General features: G+C 35.9%; 1 protein-coding gene across 6 annotated transcripts in view; it reads left to right on the top strand.

The window, feature by feature from the left end:
* The window catches only part of rasp (protein-cysteine N-palmitoyltransferase Rasp), a 265,799-nt gene that overhangs the window by 129,715 nt on the left and 118,657 nt on the right, over positions 1-17,427 (top strand). For 4 of the 6 annotated variants that reach the window (XM_090395697.1, XM_090395698.1, XM_090395695.1 and 1 more), the window contains one exon: positions 5,854-6,048. In XM_090395697.1, the coding sequence (XP_090251823.1) occupies positions 5,854-6,048 (195 nt within the window). The remainder of the gene's footprint in view (positions 1-5,853; positions 6,049-17,427) is intronic. The other 2 variants (XM_090395700.1, XM_090395699.1) reach the window with 1 other exon arrangement.

Here is a 17,427-nt window from a genome sequence, read left to right as displayed (position 1 = left end):
TCCTCTTGATTCCTGGTCATCTCATTTCTTTCCTTCCTGCCTACACATGCTCTCACCTCCTCTTGGAGCATCCACCTTTCTCACGCTGTGTACCCCTGTCCACCCTGAGCCTCCCCGTTTCCCTGCTCTTCTTGCCTACCCATTCTCTCATTTTCTATACTCATACCACTCACTTCCCCATTCATATCCACTTCTTCAATATCTCTTGTCTTACTCTCCTGCTCTTCCACATCACTCCCCTCTCGATCTGATTCATTCTCTCTATTCACTTCTCTACCTTCCAGCAGCAGTCTCTCCAAGCGACTCACACCATAACCACTGAAATTCAGTCCATCGCTCCCATACAGCTCACTTCGTTCCTCAAACTCATTCCACACATTAACAAACTGTACTCTTATCTCCTCACACATTTCAGCCAGAATATCATTCATAATCCTTGCTCTCCGCCTCATTTCACCACAATCATACCTAGGCAACACACTGACTACCCTTCCTGTCACACTATTCTCTTTTATCTTTCCAAGCAGCCTCCTGATATTCATTTTGACATGCTCTTTGTTCTCTCTCAAATCATTTGTACCAATTAATACTATTAACTCTTTTGCTCACTCCTGCCTCATATACAATGCATCAATCACTCTACTCATTTTACCACCTGGAAAATACCTTGTGCATTTTATCCTCTAGCACACCTTTAATAATGGAGTCACCATACAATGCCACTCGCTCATCTTTCATTAACTCTTTCATGCCATCATGATTTATTTTAATAGTTTTGACCTGAATTCTCTTAATTTCATTCCGCATCCATTTCATTTCTTGCCTCATCCAATCCAATTCACTTTCCGAATCTCGCGACACATTCTCTCTCTATCATTAAATCTTTCTAACTCTCGACCCCCTCTTCTCACTTTCCCTGTCATTCATCCTTCTTTGTTTCTGTACTTTCGGTCCAACATACGTCCAACTTTCACTGTCATTCTTCTAACTTTCACTCTCATTTATCTTTCTTTGTTTCCGTACTTTCGGACTAGCATTCGTCCGACTTTTACTTTCATTCATCTTTCTTTGTTTCAGTACTTTCAGTCCAACATGTGTCTAACTTTCGCAATCATTCATTCTTTTTTCGCTATCATTTATGCTTTCGATTTTTTTCACTTGCAATTTCTGCATCATGCCATTTCTACTTTTATTCGTTCTCTCAATTTCGTTTCTTTCTGCCTCACTTTCATCCCTTTTAACATCCGTTACTGTTTTAAAATCGCTCTTTTTCTTTTTTCCTGATTTTTTAACATTTTTTCACCTCTCTTTCTAACCATCCTTCTCTTTCAAACGCGCACTCGCAACACAATCGGTACTAACACTTTCTGTCATCAATTTCATATTTGCATTCATCAGTTCCTCGTTCAGGTGAAACTTTGCACACACCCTTCTTCCATCCGCACTAAACATCCACAAATCATGTATGTAATCGAAGGAATACATATAACAGACCTCACACTTAACGAAACGACTGAAATCTAAATTAAAATCATGGAATGACAATGCCACCGCCATTTTTTTTTTTTTTCTCTCTCTGCAGGTTACTAGGTCTAATAATAACAATTTCGTAATTTAGTTTAGGCAAGAAAAATCCCCCACACTAATAATACCGGTAGCGCACAACGTTTACAGCCGCTCTTACTCAAACAATTACGCTTATATACTTAATTATTCCTAGTAAAACTTATCTGAATCCGGAGCTCTTCAAATCACGTCCACAGCGCTTGGCTCACTAGCGCCCTATCAGGGCACTAGTGAGCCAAGTTTTATTCCTGAGCCATTCTCAGGAATAAAGCATGTTTTTTCTGAATGAAATGCCCAATCAACTGATCATTAAACAGCTCCACAAATTATCTGCACTGGATACTTTACCTCCTTTTCCACCTAATAGGGTCATTTGTCCACAGTCATTTCTCCTCCTACTGGCTACATAATGAAAGAATTCATTAGGATTTTCCTTGAAATCTAGAGATTATCTCTCCTATTCCATTTTTGGAGGCAAGACCTGGTGTGACACATCACCAAGCATTGGAGTGACCATACAGCATCTGTGGATGCCCAGTGAACATATGGAGGGATTCCATTTTTGTCTTCCTTACTATACTAATCACTTTTCTGGCTTGAGTCTTATATTCCTCATGCATCTATACTACACCCAGTGCCGGATTTACGTATAAGCTAAAAAAGCTACAGCTTAGGGCCTCGCAATCTGCTGGGGCCTCAAATAAAAAAACAAAAAGTCCAGCTGATGTAATTTAAAACAGTAGGGGGCCTCTGGGTTTTGTATAGCTTAGGGCCTCAGCAAGTCTAAATCCGGCCCTAACTACACCTCTCTTTATACTTTTTCCACAACCACTTTTTCATCTGTAGTTCTTGTTTGATTTTCATGATCTTCTCATTACATAAAGTAAAACTCCAAATTTTAATTATGCCTATTAACTATTTAAATAGTTAATAGCCATAACTAAAACATTTAAATATTTATTTAAATGTTTTATTTATCGCTATTATTTAAATTTAAATAATAGCCATTTATTTAAACTATTTAAATATTTATCAACAGTAATGGCAAATAACATTCCACAATTGAAAAAGATAATTAGTCATCTACTTTACACCAAATTATTTTATCTTTTTCAATTGTGGAATGTTATTTGCCATTACTGTTGATAAATATTTCTTCACTAACCCTGATGCAATGCTGATATTTCTACCTTGCAAATTCTTCTATCCATTGAACTGCTCTAGGCTGATTTCTAAGATTATTATAGCTACCTGCCATATAATTCCATTCTCCTTGCAACTTTTGCATATTTAGCCTCCCAGTCAAGAGCATGGTCACGCTCACAAGTGGGGGAAAGATTGATATCTCGGCTCCTCTGATGAAAAGACCAAATCCAAAACTCAGTTCTCATAATTCTCTGTTCTACATGTTGCTTGAAATATCTGTCCCTCAAATATTATAGAAATTCATTCCCTGGGTGTCTCATTTTAATGCTACTAAATGTAAGGTGTTGAAGTTTTGGAAATTAAAGGATATTAAAGTTGTTGCTCTTAACATGGTCAGTGGTGCACCCAGAGGGGGGGGGGGTGTGGCCCCCTCCAAAGAAAAAGGAAAAAACACTAGAAAATTTTCAAAAAATCTTTTCCTAATTAAAATTCATTTTTTTAAATTTATGTTGTGTCATCTCTTATATTTTTATACTACTTATGAATTAGCGATCATTACAGATGATCAGTCATAGGTCGTATGCAGTGCATAATGTGTATTCTCAAATCGTCTATTCATCTCCAGTCCCCTCCAAGATTAAATCCTGAGTGCGCTGCTGAACATGGTAGTAGTCACCATAATTTTAGCAAAGGGATTATCACACTTTCTTTATATATAGTTAATAGCCATAACTAAAATTTGGAGTTTACTTTATGTAATGAGAAGAAAATGAGTAAAGTTAATTTAATAATTGTTGCCAGACGTTAATATACTATCCATAATATACTTCAAAGAGGTTTCTTCTGATCTGATTGAAAAGCTATCGGAATCTAAGTAATCCAGTGTGATAGTAGTGAAGTAATTCCAAGTACATGTAACAAGAAAGATAATAGATATTCTATTATTACCCATACAAAATAAGAATTAGTTTTACTTCAATAAATGATCAACTTTCATTAGCAGTTGTTTCTTGAACAAGTGAACTGATATTTCAAGAAACAACTGCTAATAAAAGTAAGGATTAACATCTTTGAACTTTTGGAAAATACCATTGTACAAGCTTATGTTGTTTTTGTTTGTACATAGTTTAATCTTCATGGTTAAGAACAATCTTTATGGCTGTTATTCCAATAAAGAGCTAAAACTTCCTAATGATTCCTTCTACAACTGGAATTGTTTTGCTTACTGTTCCCAGAATGCAAGTATTCTCTAGATTTATATGTTGTGAAAATGATGATAATATTTAACATGCTGACTTATAATTTCACATAAATTCCTTTTCTTTGATACTCCTTCATGTGTGTTCATCTTCCAAGTCAAAACCACATGGTCACTCTCTTCAACCAGGGAAGAAATGCCATCTCAGTTACAATCAGATCAACTGATGCTGTTTCCTGTCCTCTTGAACCTCGTGTTCCTTCTGCTGCATGTTGCCTAAGACATTTGTCTTTCAAGAATTTCAGAAATTCCATTCCCTTACTACTTCATGCAGTATTCTCTTTGAATTTATGGTGCTGTAGTTAAAATCTCTCACAATAATCATTCTTTTCACACTCACCAAGTTCAACTGCATAAACATTTTCTTCTCTTCGCCTTCTATGCATCCTGGCTTATAGCAACACTTTACTAAATATCCTGTCCTTTCCACCTCACACTATATGTTCTCAAAACCATTGATGTCATTGCTTTCCAAATCCTTTACTCTGAAGGGATACACCCCATCATGGAATACTCTGCCACTGCAGTTATTCTTCTTATCTGCATAATGGTGCTGCCCAGCCACTTCTATTCCTGTCAATATACCATCTTTCATGAAGCATGGCTCTCTGATCCTAATAATCTTTGGACAGACAAGTGCTATTAGCATTACCAATTCATCTCCTTTATTCCGACTCTTGGCATTTGTATAAAGAAACAGCAACACATCATCAGTGTTTCTATACCTATCATTATTCCCTCCAGACTTCTCTGGATTCTGCATTACACCATGTGTTTCTCCCTCCCTCTTCACCCACAACAGACCGCTTCTGCTACCGTCTACTTTTGATAATTCTAGTTTCCCTCTACTAACCCTGTTAGTACAGGGTTTGAGAGGGTTTGAATGAGGAAGGGTTAGTCATCCTTCCTCATTCAAATGTAAACCATCTCTCGTATACAGCTGTTTTCTCTCCTTAACCGCACTACCGACCAAGACGTCTATAGACATCAAGGTTATCATGGATGCAAAGTGCATATTAAAATTGTAATACCAATGATATTACATTGAAATATATGATGGATATGAAGCGTATGCTTCATATCCATCATATGAAGATCCATAATGGCCAGTAAGGTGATTAAATGTACTCCAGGTATCCACATAATCCAAGCCTGTCATTCAACACATTCTAGCTGTCATACCATTTATTATTGATGATCTTCTCCTCAGCTCTGCATTATTATAGAGTAACATACTCACCATCTTCTCTTTCTCAGTCTTCTCCCATACAACCTCAATCATGAATCTCAGATCTCTCACCATATTTTTTTTCTTCTGTTTTCATGTCAATCTTTATCATCTCTGATTTATTTTACTCTGTCCTCCATATCTAAGCTTTTTCAATAACCTCCAGAACATTTTGCCATGTTTGTGATATTTTATTTTCTTACCAAAGTCTTTTTGTAGCTTTTGTGTAGCTAGTTTTGCCCTTTGTTTTCTTAGATTTTTTTTTTATATTCTCTCAGAACATATGCTGACTTACTTGCTAAGAACGTTCAATACATTTTGTTCTTTTCCACAGCTGCCTCTTTAACTTTCTGTTAACTTTCTTCATGAGGATTTTTTTTTTTTAGACAACTTTATTACTTGCTTCACTGGTCTTTAGCTAAATCAATCAGTGTGCTATTCAGAGTTTGCCCATGAGTCTCCAGGGTTTTGTTCCTGTATTAAAAGGCTTTCATTTTTTCTTGAATAATATTTGTATGTTTTAGTTTATAGTTTTTAACATGTATTATTTTATGATGATATATAGTTATTGTGATAATTTTATTGTAAATTTAATTTATTTCTCTCATTAAATGTATTTAATTATTTAAAGAAAATTATTATAAATTTTCTGTAGCATCTACCAGTCTTCTATGCTTTGTATGCATTAAGCTGCTTGATTTTTACTGTTGGAGTGTGGGCAGTGTCATTTTATTGTATCTATATAGCAGTGATGTTTCGGATTCATTTAACTGGAAAAAGATACCTTTGCTTTGTTCTGACAGTAACTGTGCTTTTCATGCTTCATCAGCCTTGCTTTTCCCAATTAAGGGTAAGTGCATTTGAAGTTATTATTTTAATATTACTACTACCATCAACTTGCTATAGAAAACACTTTTATAGCAAAGTCGTTAACTATAACAAGCTTCCAAAGGCCCTGTAGTATTGGCACTCTTCTAAATAAAATTTGTTTAGTAAGCCATCCACTGTAAGAAGCTATGTATTTGATTGCTATGAGTTTGCTATAGTTAGAGTTGAATGTACTACTACTTACTGTCAGTTATCAGATTCATGAGATTCTATGATGCCACTTTGAACACTTTATCGAAGCACTCAGCATCCTGTTTAGTTCACATAGCATCTTCCCTGAGAAAAATAAAATCTGTGATAGTTCTTTTCCTTCTTCCATCCATCCATCTCTTTATTGGGCATCATTAAATGTTGTATGGTCACTCACTTGCTTGGAGATGTTTCACACCAGTCCTTGCCAGATGATCCTGTTGTGTGCTCTCTTGAGGTTTCAACTCTGAAGATCAGTCACTCCTGACACACCATCCATGCATACCTTCTATTGCTGTTATATCCAACCATACCTTCTATTGCTGTTTTGAGAAAATCTCCTTCCATCCTTTCAATGTGTTCAAAGTATTTCACCTCTCTTCTGTCAATATCCCAAAGGAGCCTTAAAATTCTACTGATGCTTTCTATCACCCATCTGTTTGCCTGCTTTTCAGTATATGATATCCTCAACAGCATTATTTGTAAGATGTATATTTTGATTAGCTCTTACAGTTCTAATTGCAACTCTTGCAGTCTTTAAAACACGCCTAACTACATTGGTTAAACCAGATACTGTATATCTTGGAACTTCCTCTAATTTTTTTTTCCTGTCATTTTTGCTTAAAATTTTTCTGTTTTTTTTTTTCTAATTTTTCTCTTCCATTCTGTTTTCATCGTATCATCTGTAGACTAGCTCAGCTTACATACTCTTGAATGTGTAAGCTGAGCTAGTCTACAGATGAAAGACGCCCTAAGGGAAGATATGTGGTAAGTGTGTCTAGAAAAGGAAGAGAGTTATTGTTTTCAATATCAGTGGTAAATGGATGCCTTTGTGTTGTTTGTTCAGGTGGCTTTTGAATGTGTTTAATATTTGGTAGCTGTGGGGCTAAGTGGTGAATATCTCATCAACATATCTGAGCCAAACTTTAGGCTTTAGTATTGCTGAATCTAGAACTCATTGCTTGAAGTCTTCCATGTAAAAGTTAGATATGGGGAAGAAAGTGGTGAGCCCATCGCCTTACTTTTTTTTTTTTTTTTTTGTAAGTAGAAATTATTTTGCCATATGAAATAACTAGAGCAAAGAGGTCTGTGATATTGGATAGAAATTTGTTCTGTAGAAGAAGAAGAAGAATTGTGTCATTAATCAGAACATTTTGGGACATTTAAAGAACAGTATTGTGATGTTGCTTATTTAGTTTAATGTTTTAGTTTATATATATATATATTCCTGATGATGATCTTGAAATAGAGCTCAAAGCATCAATGGCCATATTTGATAATTGTGAATAAAGAAATTTTATGCAATTCAGAAACATTAGGTCATAAGCAGAAAGAAATAAAGAGATCTCAACATTTTATAAAGTAAAAATAAAAATAAAATCCATTATCTGGAAAATCATTTTTCCAGATAATGGATATCCATAAATATATTTTTTTTCTTTTTTTTTTTTCTTTTTTTTTTTTTTATATCAGCTCTACACATGACAGGTCTCAAGACCTATGACAATAATTCCATCTGTAGGCAAGTAGTTAGAGAGCAGAAAGGAAATTCCTGATGTGGGGAAAACAATATGGAAAAAACTGTACCAAAGAACACACATATACAGAATGGAGGAGGAGAACTTGGTTCAAAAAGTTTGAAACTGAACTGTATGTGGGTGTTGACCAGTAGGTGCTTATGTTCATGCATGATTAGAGGAAAGGGGAAGAATGGAAGCGGACAGTTCAGTGGAGCTGCATTCATGGAAATACTTATAGGAAAAGACATAATAGAGAAAACATCTACATAAAAATAAACGTCAAGTTTTATTTTATTTGTAAGTAATAAAATAATCTGTTCAACACGTGTGTTTTTGAGTCCCTAAATCTACAAATATGAGGATCTACATAAAAATAAATAGCAATCTTCTACACTTCTGAATACAATCAAGCATTCTGAGAGAGGTTTTAGGTGCACCACCTCAAATGTGAGAACAATATTCAGGCAGACTTGAGATTTTTATAGTGTTAGAAGTTGACCAGAAGAGGAGGTATTGTTTAGGGAAAAAAATAATACCAAGCCTTTCTGGAGGCTGAAGAGGCTAAGGATGGCATGTGTTTTTGTGCCAGGATAGTATAGGATAGAACATGAAAGTAAACCCAAAAAAGCAAAAATTGATCCTGGTTGGTGAGCAGAATGTTGTTCAAAGTGAGTAGAATGAAGCATGATCTTTCATCTGGAAAATTGGGCAAGACTTTGTTTAGGTGGCATCAAAACTCACAGTTATCCTCACCCTACTTGAGAATGACAGTTTAAGGCATCGGTTGTAGATCTTGAAGCCTGAATCACCTGAACACTACAGAGTTCTGGTAATTCTGATAAGAGATGTAAATGAAGAAGAAAGATCCAATCCTATCCATCAGTAAACCTGTGGATAGGATTCGATGCTAGAGAGAGAGAGAGAGAGAGTTCATTGATATATAGGAGGAAGAGGATAGGTGAAAGCACATAGCCTTGAGATACTCCAGCATCAATTGAAAAATTTGGAAGAGGAAACTCTTCACATGACCTGCAGTAAACAACCAGTGAAGAAGCTGGCAATACACTCACAGAGGTTACAAAGAAGACCATAAGATGGTAGCTTGGTAAGAAGGTTTTGAAGCCATACTTGATCAAATGCCTTGGAAATATATCAAGAGCAAGGAAATATCCCTTGATTTTCTTCAATCTTTTCCATGGTTAGCTGTTGGCAGAATCCATATTGGTAATCACTAAGTAACTGGTTAGGTAATAAAATAGTTGATGATGACATTTTCCATTATTTTGATATATATATATATATATATATATATATATTTTTTTTTTTATTGTAAACATAACAATCTTATGTACAGGATTAACCAGTTTTTGGTTCTCTGCAGTTAGGCAGAGAGGTTACATGCTCATACTCTTGTTGAGATATGTTACATCGAAATATCAGTTATAAGGTGAATTACATTTTTTTTTTTTTTTTAAATTAAAGTCATTAACAGTTATTTTGACATGATACTGTATAAGAACATAAAATCTGACATTTATGTGGAAGAACATTACAGTTACTATAGGACAATATTATCTATTTACACGAGAGTGACAGCTAATTAATATTCACACTGTTAAACACAAAAATCTTTCTTTCCCCTTTCTTGGAGGGGGGGGGGGGATGATGTCACTTCTATACTGGAAAGTGGACTATGATGCAGTCTCCCTGCTCAGCCAGGAGTTGATTCCTTGGATTCCAGTCTTGGTGAAAAAGATCTAAGGTGTTGTTTTACCTGTGGTGGTGATGCTTGTGTAGGATCCGACTTCTCACTTTTTTTTGTTTGAAGGCTGCAAGGAGTTTGTCAGCTGCCTCTCTCTGTGAAGGTGCTATGCTGTCTAGTCTTGTATGTTTGAGGTAGAAGCTGTATATTACCGCTTTCGCAGTGATGAAGAGGTAATTGCAGAATGAATGAATATTTGACTCTGCATGGACGATATTGAGATACTCCTCTTCTGTATAAAGACTACCACAGGTGAGAGCTGTCATTTTCCGAGACAAACTGATTAATTGGGTGTTGACTGGGCATTCCAAGTAAATATGTCAGACTGTTCCTGATTGGTAGCAGAACAGGCGGTTATCTGAGACATCTGAGTTAAATTTTCGTAATGTAGTTGGAGTGGATAATACATTGTGCCACATTCTTCATTGAATATCTGCGTCAGGTTTGATGGCTCTTGTGCGATATGGTAGGTCTCATTGAAATAGTGTTTGATGAGATGATGCAGGATTTTCCAATAAAGTGCTTTGGTTCAACTGTTGTGTTAGTGTGCTGTAGATTTTGTTGGTGTTGCTGGGTGTAAGTTTTGATAGTTGACTTTTTTTTTTTTTTTTTTTGGCACAGGTTGGATAATTTTGTCTCATTTCCTATTCTAAAATTTGCACATGCCATTCTCCATGAATCTACTATTATTCAAGAAGTTCATCTTTTTGTTTATTGTTGAATATTTTAGCTACATCATGCCTTTCCTGATCACTGTTGTGTGATCATAATATGATTATTATTAATGATTGGATCACCAGTTTTTGTCTTTTTCATCTTGCTAACACCAATTTTATTGATGCTTCTTTCTACTTCTGCTTCTTTCTATTTCATATGTTGATTGTGTCTGTCTTTAGTTTTGTTGAGTGGAGTTGTTCCAGTAGCTAGTTTTTCAGCATTTGTCCTGGTCCAGTAACAAAGTCAGTGAGAGTCTTGTATAAACAGATGACTCACCAGTTGGTGTAACATTAGATTGCATTATAACATAGTCATGATTTTGTGTGTTTAAGCAATTTGGAATACAGTTTTATTGGCTGCATCTCACACTTCCAGTTAGTCTTCATTCATTATCTAGGTGGATGCCTAGTAACAGGACATGCTAGAGGAAGTTGAGGGCTCGACATTGAGTCAGATACTCATGTCAGCTCTCCTTTCACTTATCTAGCTTTTATCCTATGTTAACAATTATATAATCTATTACTGATCAGAATTCTCTTATATTTCATGTCTCTTCTTTAGAGTAGGGTTTCCAGTTTCTATTCCCTCCCTTTTTTTCTATATGCAGTAAGGAGGGTCCCTTGCTGTTCATGTAATCTGCATCATAATTATTTAGCATAGCACCTCTTTCACAGGGCATAGCAGTAAAGCAGTTTCTGCAAGCTGGCCACTTGGAGTACATGAGAGTGAACCTATTGATAATACTTCAGGAGGCTTCCCTATCAACTAGTAAATAATCCTGCTTTTTTTTCCTTTTTTTTTTCAGTTGTTATGAGCTATAGTATAATCTGAATGAGAGGCTAGAGTTTTTTACTTGAGTCAGTGGACATATGCTGAATTTTTAAATTTGACCTAATTACCTTAACCCTTAGATAATCTTCTTTGGAGATTTCAACATTCATAATTCAGACTGCTTTCCTTTCTTCAACTTCACAGACCAAGTTGTAAAAGAAGCTGACATGTCTGCTGTCACTAACGATTTAATAAACATTGTCCACTAACACACCAGAATTCCAGATAAACTTTATCATTCTCCCAACATCCTGGAATTTTTCTTAACCAACTGTTCCTCCAAATACACTGCTGGTGTTAGCTCTTCTCTTGGTAAGTCCGACCATACCTTGTTTGTGTTTGCTACAGATCTTTCTTCTCCCAATGATGGCAATACATTCTATCTATCCCAGTGGCTTAACGGGCCTTTAAGGCCCACAACCTTCCAAGCACGCTTGGATTTCATAACCGAAATACAAGGATAGAATGGTCACTCCTATGCCTCAAGGTATTCTTGGCTGTATCCCTGTGTGTTCACGGGGCCGGTTTGCCTGCTTGCGGGATGAAAAACACCAGATAAACTGGCGGGAAAAACCCTACTGCCCGCGCCCAAGACCGGCTAACTTGGCTATGGCTGAGGAAGATCCTTCAGCTCCTCACGTCTCCGACAGGAATCGAACCTAGGACACTCCTTCCCCAGGCATATGGTTGCGAAGCGCAAAGCCACTAGGCTAACCGCGCGGACCATGGCAATACATTGCTGGCACCAATGTATTCCCTATCGTGGCAATACATTGGTGCCAGCAAGAATGACACTCAGGATTGCTTTGTTTCTATGGTCTTTACTTTATTCTTCTGATCCTAGCACTGATCTAATAACCAAAATTATTCTTATTGGATGAGTGCCTTTATTCATCACTCCACTCAAACCTCAATATTTATCCTAACCCTGGTTCTCCAAGAAACATGCCAAAGCAGTCAAAGCCCAAAATTCAGCATATGCTCAGTGGCTCAGGTAAAAACTCCAGCTTCTCATTTATCTTACAACACTACAGCCCATACTGAGGGGGGGAGGGAACTGTAACAGTTAAATTTTGATGGCACTATGGTAATATTTGCTGAAGATAAGACAGACTTCATGTCATCGATCATTTTCTCCATCTTGTTCAGATGACTAAGTCCTACTGTTGCACAAACTATCCTGGTATGGGCTCCTGTGAACCTTGTCAGAGGGACATAAAAATAATCAATAATGTTGATACTGACAAATCTCCTAGCCCTAATGGTATCCTTCCAGTTATATTAAAAGCTTGTACTCCAGAACTAACACCCATCTTGCATTGCCTCTACAAGTTCTCACACTTATATGAAATCTGACTAACAGCTTGGAAGCAATTTTATCCAACCTGTTACCAAATAAAAGGTAGATAAAAGTCAACTATTGAATTATTGCTCTGACTTTGATGCACTTGGAATTAATGAAAAATGTAATTATCAGCCAATCGTCATTACCTGGCCAATTACTTAATGATCACCAATATGGATTCTGCCAACAGCTAACCTTCTGCATGCCAATGTCCTCTTCATTATTGCCAAAATCCTTGGAATGTTCTAATAATTTTAGCAATGTGACTCTTAAACTTCAAGTCTCTGTGCACCATCACTCCCAGATCTTTCATCTCCACATCCTTCAAAATTTCTCCATTAATTGTATACTCTGTGTTTTGCACTTTGCAACAGTAAACTGATAACTCTGATCATCTTCCCACTCACAGAGTCTATTCAGATCCTTCTGCAAAACCATAATGTCTACTCTGCTTCCCTTCCCAACTTTGCATCATCAGGAAACAGCTGCACATCACCAGTTAAGCTGGTCCCAATGTCATTAACATTCAAGTTAAACAATAATAGTCCAAAAACAGATCCCTGTGGCACTTAGTGACCTTCCTCTTTTTTAGGATACCACTCCTCTATATCTGCTGATACCTGTCTGACAGCCAATCAGCTATCCAACTTATCTTTTATCTAATCCCATCTGTTTCAGTTTAGCTACTGCCTTGTCATGTGGCAGTCTATCAAAGGCATTTCGAAAATCCAAGTACACCACCATATATGCATCTATTTTATTGAGTGAATTTGTCACCTTGTTGTAATACGTAAGCAGATTGCTGAAACATGGCCTTCGTCTAACAAGCCCATGCTGACCATCATAAAGAATCCTGCTATTATCAACCCACTTCTGAATCTTAGCCCTCACCATCTTCTCTAATACCTTAACAACAACCCCTGACAAACAGATTGGCCTATAATTTGTAGCCTTAGTCTTATTTCACCCCTTTGCAAAGCAGAACAATTTTCCCCTGCTAATGCCAGAATACTATCCCCAGGCCTCTGTATATTCACCCAAACTCTTTACCCTATTCATAAAAAATTTTATATGACTGACTTGAAATCCTGTCTATAGTTCTGCTCACAATAGTGCCTTCCATCTTTTTCATTTGACAAACCTTGCAGTGCCAAAATATTCCAAGCTACAAAATCTTCCATGATCTCTAAACACTGTATGTATCTGCTGGTTATATTTCAGTGGAGTGGAGCAATCTTTTCATCAATATATTTACACCAGATCAGATATCTCTTCTTGAACAACCCACACCTGTAGCCTCCTCTGCATCCAAAAAGAAAAAAAAGAAAAGGTGTGTGTGTGTGCACGCGCGCATGTGTGCATGCTTTTCTGCTCAAGACATTATTTCTCACCTGCATACTTTTACAATATGCACATCTCAAACCTGTCCTACTTAGAATGCTGTTCTCACATATAGGGTGGTGCACTAAAAACCTTAAAAATTGTTGATACTGTCCAGAAGAGGACCATTCAGTTAACTGGTGACCTTTCTCAGAAGCACTCAATCTGTCATCACCTCATAGTTGTGCTTTTTCTGCTCTCTGCCTCTGCTTCTACAGGAATTTTTTCATCATTGCTCTTCTGCCAAATTGGCTGACACCATTCTTCACTTTCCCTGAAACCCATGCTCACACAAGGCAGCTGCTGGTTAATATTAATTCACTTAGCAGATCCAAAAATGCTAAAGCATCTTTATGTTCTCCTCTTTCATACCTTCCTCTCTGTTCTGGTACACTCTTTACTACACAGATTTTCTCTAAGGACTACAATGACCTGTTATTCAATAAATATATTAACAAGTTCCATCTCTCTTTCAGACTGAGGTCATTCAAAAAGCTTAGAAACAGTTGAAAGAGTAGTGTAAAAGAAATCAGATAAGCATTATACAAAAACTGAATATAAAGATATTCTGGATGTGTGGAGTAATTACTTTGAAAGATTGTTAAAAAAATTCATCTGAAAATTGAGATGTAAGTGGAAGAATTCATTATAAAATATTAATATCAGAAACACTTATGTTTAATATTTTTATTGTAAAATTTTCAGCTGTTTCATAGCCATTGTCAATACAGTTATGGGAAAACTCAAAAAAAAAAAAAATTTAATTGAAAGCACGTGATATTATATGCAATGTCAGCTGCAGGAGAATAGCTCCATCTGCATTAATAGAAAAATAAATTACAATAAATTATAAATACTTAATTACAGTTATGGAACATATGAATGGTGAGTATTGGTTAATATAATGTCCCAAAAGTGAGAAAGTTTTAGGCAACCATTTTTGTTCAGATTCAGGTTGTGAATATGTGCTTCACAGTTTTCTAGAAGAAAGTAACTTTTGTGTAACATTTTGGTTTTGTTTCACTGACTTCTGTGTTTTGTAGATAAAGTGTGGTTTTCTAAACTGGATTTGGGGCTTGTTAAGAGAAATGTATTCCTGATGCTCTTCCAGACGAATTTGTGCAGATTGACTAGTTTGTCCATAATAATATAAGCCACAGGAGCAGGGAGTTGTATAAATTCCAGGATAAGATAGAGGAGGTTTTTTGTCTTTTGGTGAGATAAGGAATGTATTAAGTTTACAAACTGGATGGAAAGCAACTTGTACATTAATCTGATGAAGTAATCTTGCTATTTTTCCAGAAAGTCCCTTAACATATGTAATACAAATTCTGGTAATTTCTTCTTTAGGAGGATTAGGACAACAGCCGTGAAGCACACATTCCACAACCTGAATCTGAACAAAATGATTGCCTAAAACTTTCTCACTTTTGGAAAGTTATATTAACCAATACTCACCATTCATGTATTCCATAATTGTAATTAAATATTATTATTACTCAAAAAAGACAAACTACCAATAATCAACAAAAAACTACCAACACGAGTCAACAACAAACTATGTATTTCCAACCCATAACAAAACAGGAACTGAAAGAAGCACCCTTACAACTAAAACCAAATACTAATTCAGAAATAGAAAAAATTAGACTCAGAGACCTTATAACACACTTTGAACAAATAAATCCAATACTTTTGAGACTCGTGAACATAATATTCGACACTGGCATTATTCCACAACAACTAAAAACAGCAATAATTACACCAATTTACAAACACTGTAAAAGAAATGATACTCAGAACTACAGACCAATAGCTGCCCTACCAGTCATTTCAAAAATTCTAGAAAAAATAACACACACACCAGACTATAGAACTATTTACAGAAGTACAACACCATCTCACAAAACCAATACAGCTTTCAGAAAACAAAAAGCACCATCACTTTATTAGAAGACATCGCCGACACAATAAACAAAGCTCTCGACAAAAACAAATACGCCGTCCTTATACTACTTGACTTAACCAAAGCATTTGATACACTTGAACATGCCATACTACTCACCAAACTATACTCAATAGGTATAAGAGGAACAATGCATACCTGGTTAAGGAACTACCTCTCAAACAGAACACAAGTAACAAAAATGGGTACATGTCACAGCCGGGGTATATACAAATAAAACATGGTGTTCCTCAAGGTGCCATATTATCATGCACTCTATTCAACACATACATTAATGATGTTCATAACATGGCCATAAGAAGTCAAATATTTCAGTACGCAGATGACACCGCACTACTAGCAATCCACACAGACATCAACACGGATCTCTGCAAAGCACAACAAGACCTAAATGAAATCACAACATACTTCTACCAAAACGCAATTCTAATCAACAGCACCAAAACACAGATTTGATAATACACAACCCAAGAATCATTCGCCCCGCACCACTATCGACACACTGTCACACATACTGCTGCATTAACAACAAAAATACCACCCAATGCCCCGAAATCAAACCTGTAACACATGCAAAATACCTTGGTCTGTATATAGATTGCCACCTTAAATGGACAAAACATATAGAATACCTACATACCAAACTCCGGATCATCGTAGCAAAACTCTTCCAAGTAAAAGACATTATTCCATCCAACATAAAAAAAAACTCCTATATCACGGTATCTGTGAATCCCTACTCAGATACGGTATAACAGCCACCTAACAAAATTAGAAACATTACATAGGAAAATTGTGTCAATAGTGATTTGGACACCTGACATGCAACAACCAATATCCGACCAGCACATGGCGACACACCAAATCCTGAGCATTAAAAACCTGAAACACTACATAACATTAACAAGGAATTACTTCAACATCACCTATTGAAACAACAGAGACACATGTCATATAACACGACCTACAACAACTCTCTATATCCCTACACCCTTCAACAACTCATACAGTTCTTTTGTGAGATCACATCAGATACCCACGGAACTCAACAACCTACCAAGAAATTTAAAACATATAGATAACTACAGAACGTTAAAACACGAACTCTGGAAGATATACCAACAAATTTAATATACCATTAACACTAATATACACATCACAAATCACCAGCATCCAATGCCTACATTCCACATATAAACAGTTGCAACAACATAAATAGTGAAGGCTAAATCCCACTCTCTTCATAAAATCTAACCCAAGCTTCGAAGTAGGTGGAATTAACTCGCCTCACTCATCTACAAGTAATCCTTATAATAAAAGAATGCAAATTATGCAATAAAACAGTCAATAAAGTATATAACAATAATGAAGATACTGATATTTAAAAAAAAAAAAAAATTGTGTATATGTAAATAGGCTGTACAATAATAAGCTATGATATTGTTATTGGGAAAAAAAATATAAAAAATTATGTACATTTATATTTAAAAAAAAAAAGTGTAATCTACATTTGTATTGAACAGAACATGTAATAGTATACTTTATTGTATATAGGAAAATACTCGGTAAGATGATAAATAAAATGTTATCACAGTTTAAAAAAAAAAAAAATACCCCAAGACCTCATGGAG

Source organism: Typopeltis vanoorti, chromosome 7 (assembly GCF_054136105.1).
Source record: "Typopeltis vanoorti isolate ZY-2024b chromosome 7, IOZ_Tvanoo_1.0, whole genome shotgun sequence".
Lineage (NCBI taxonomy): Eukaryota > Metazoa > Arthropoda > Arachnida > Uropygi > Thelyphonidae > Typopeltis > Typopeltis vanoorti.
This window is presented reverse-complemented; position numbering and strand designations above follow the sequence as displayed.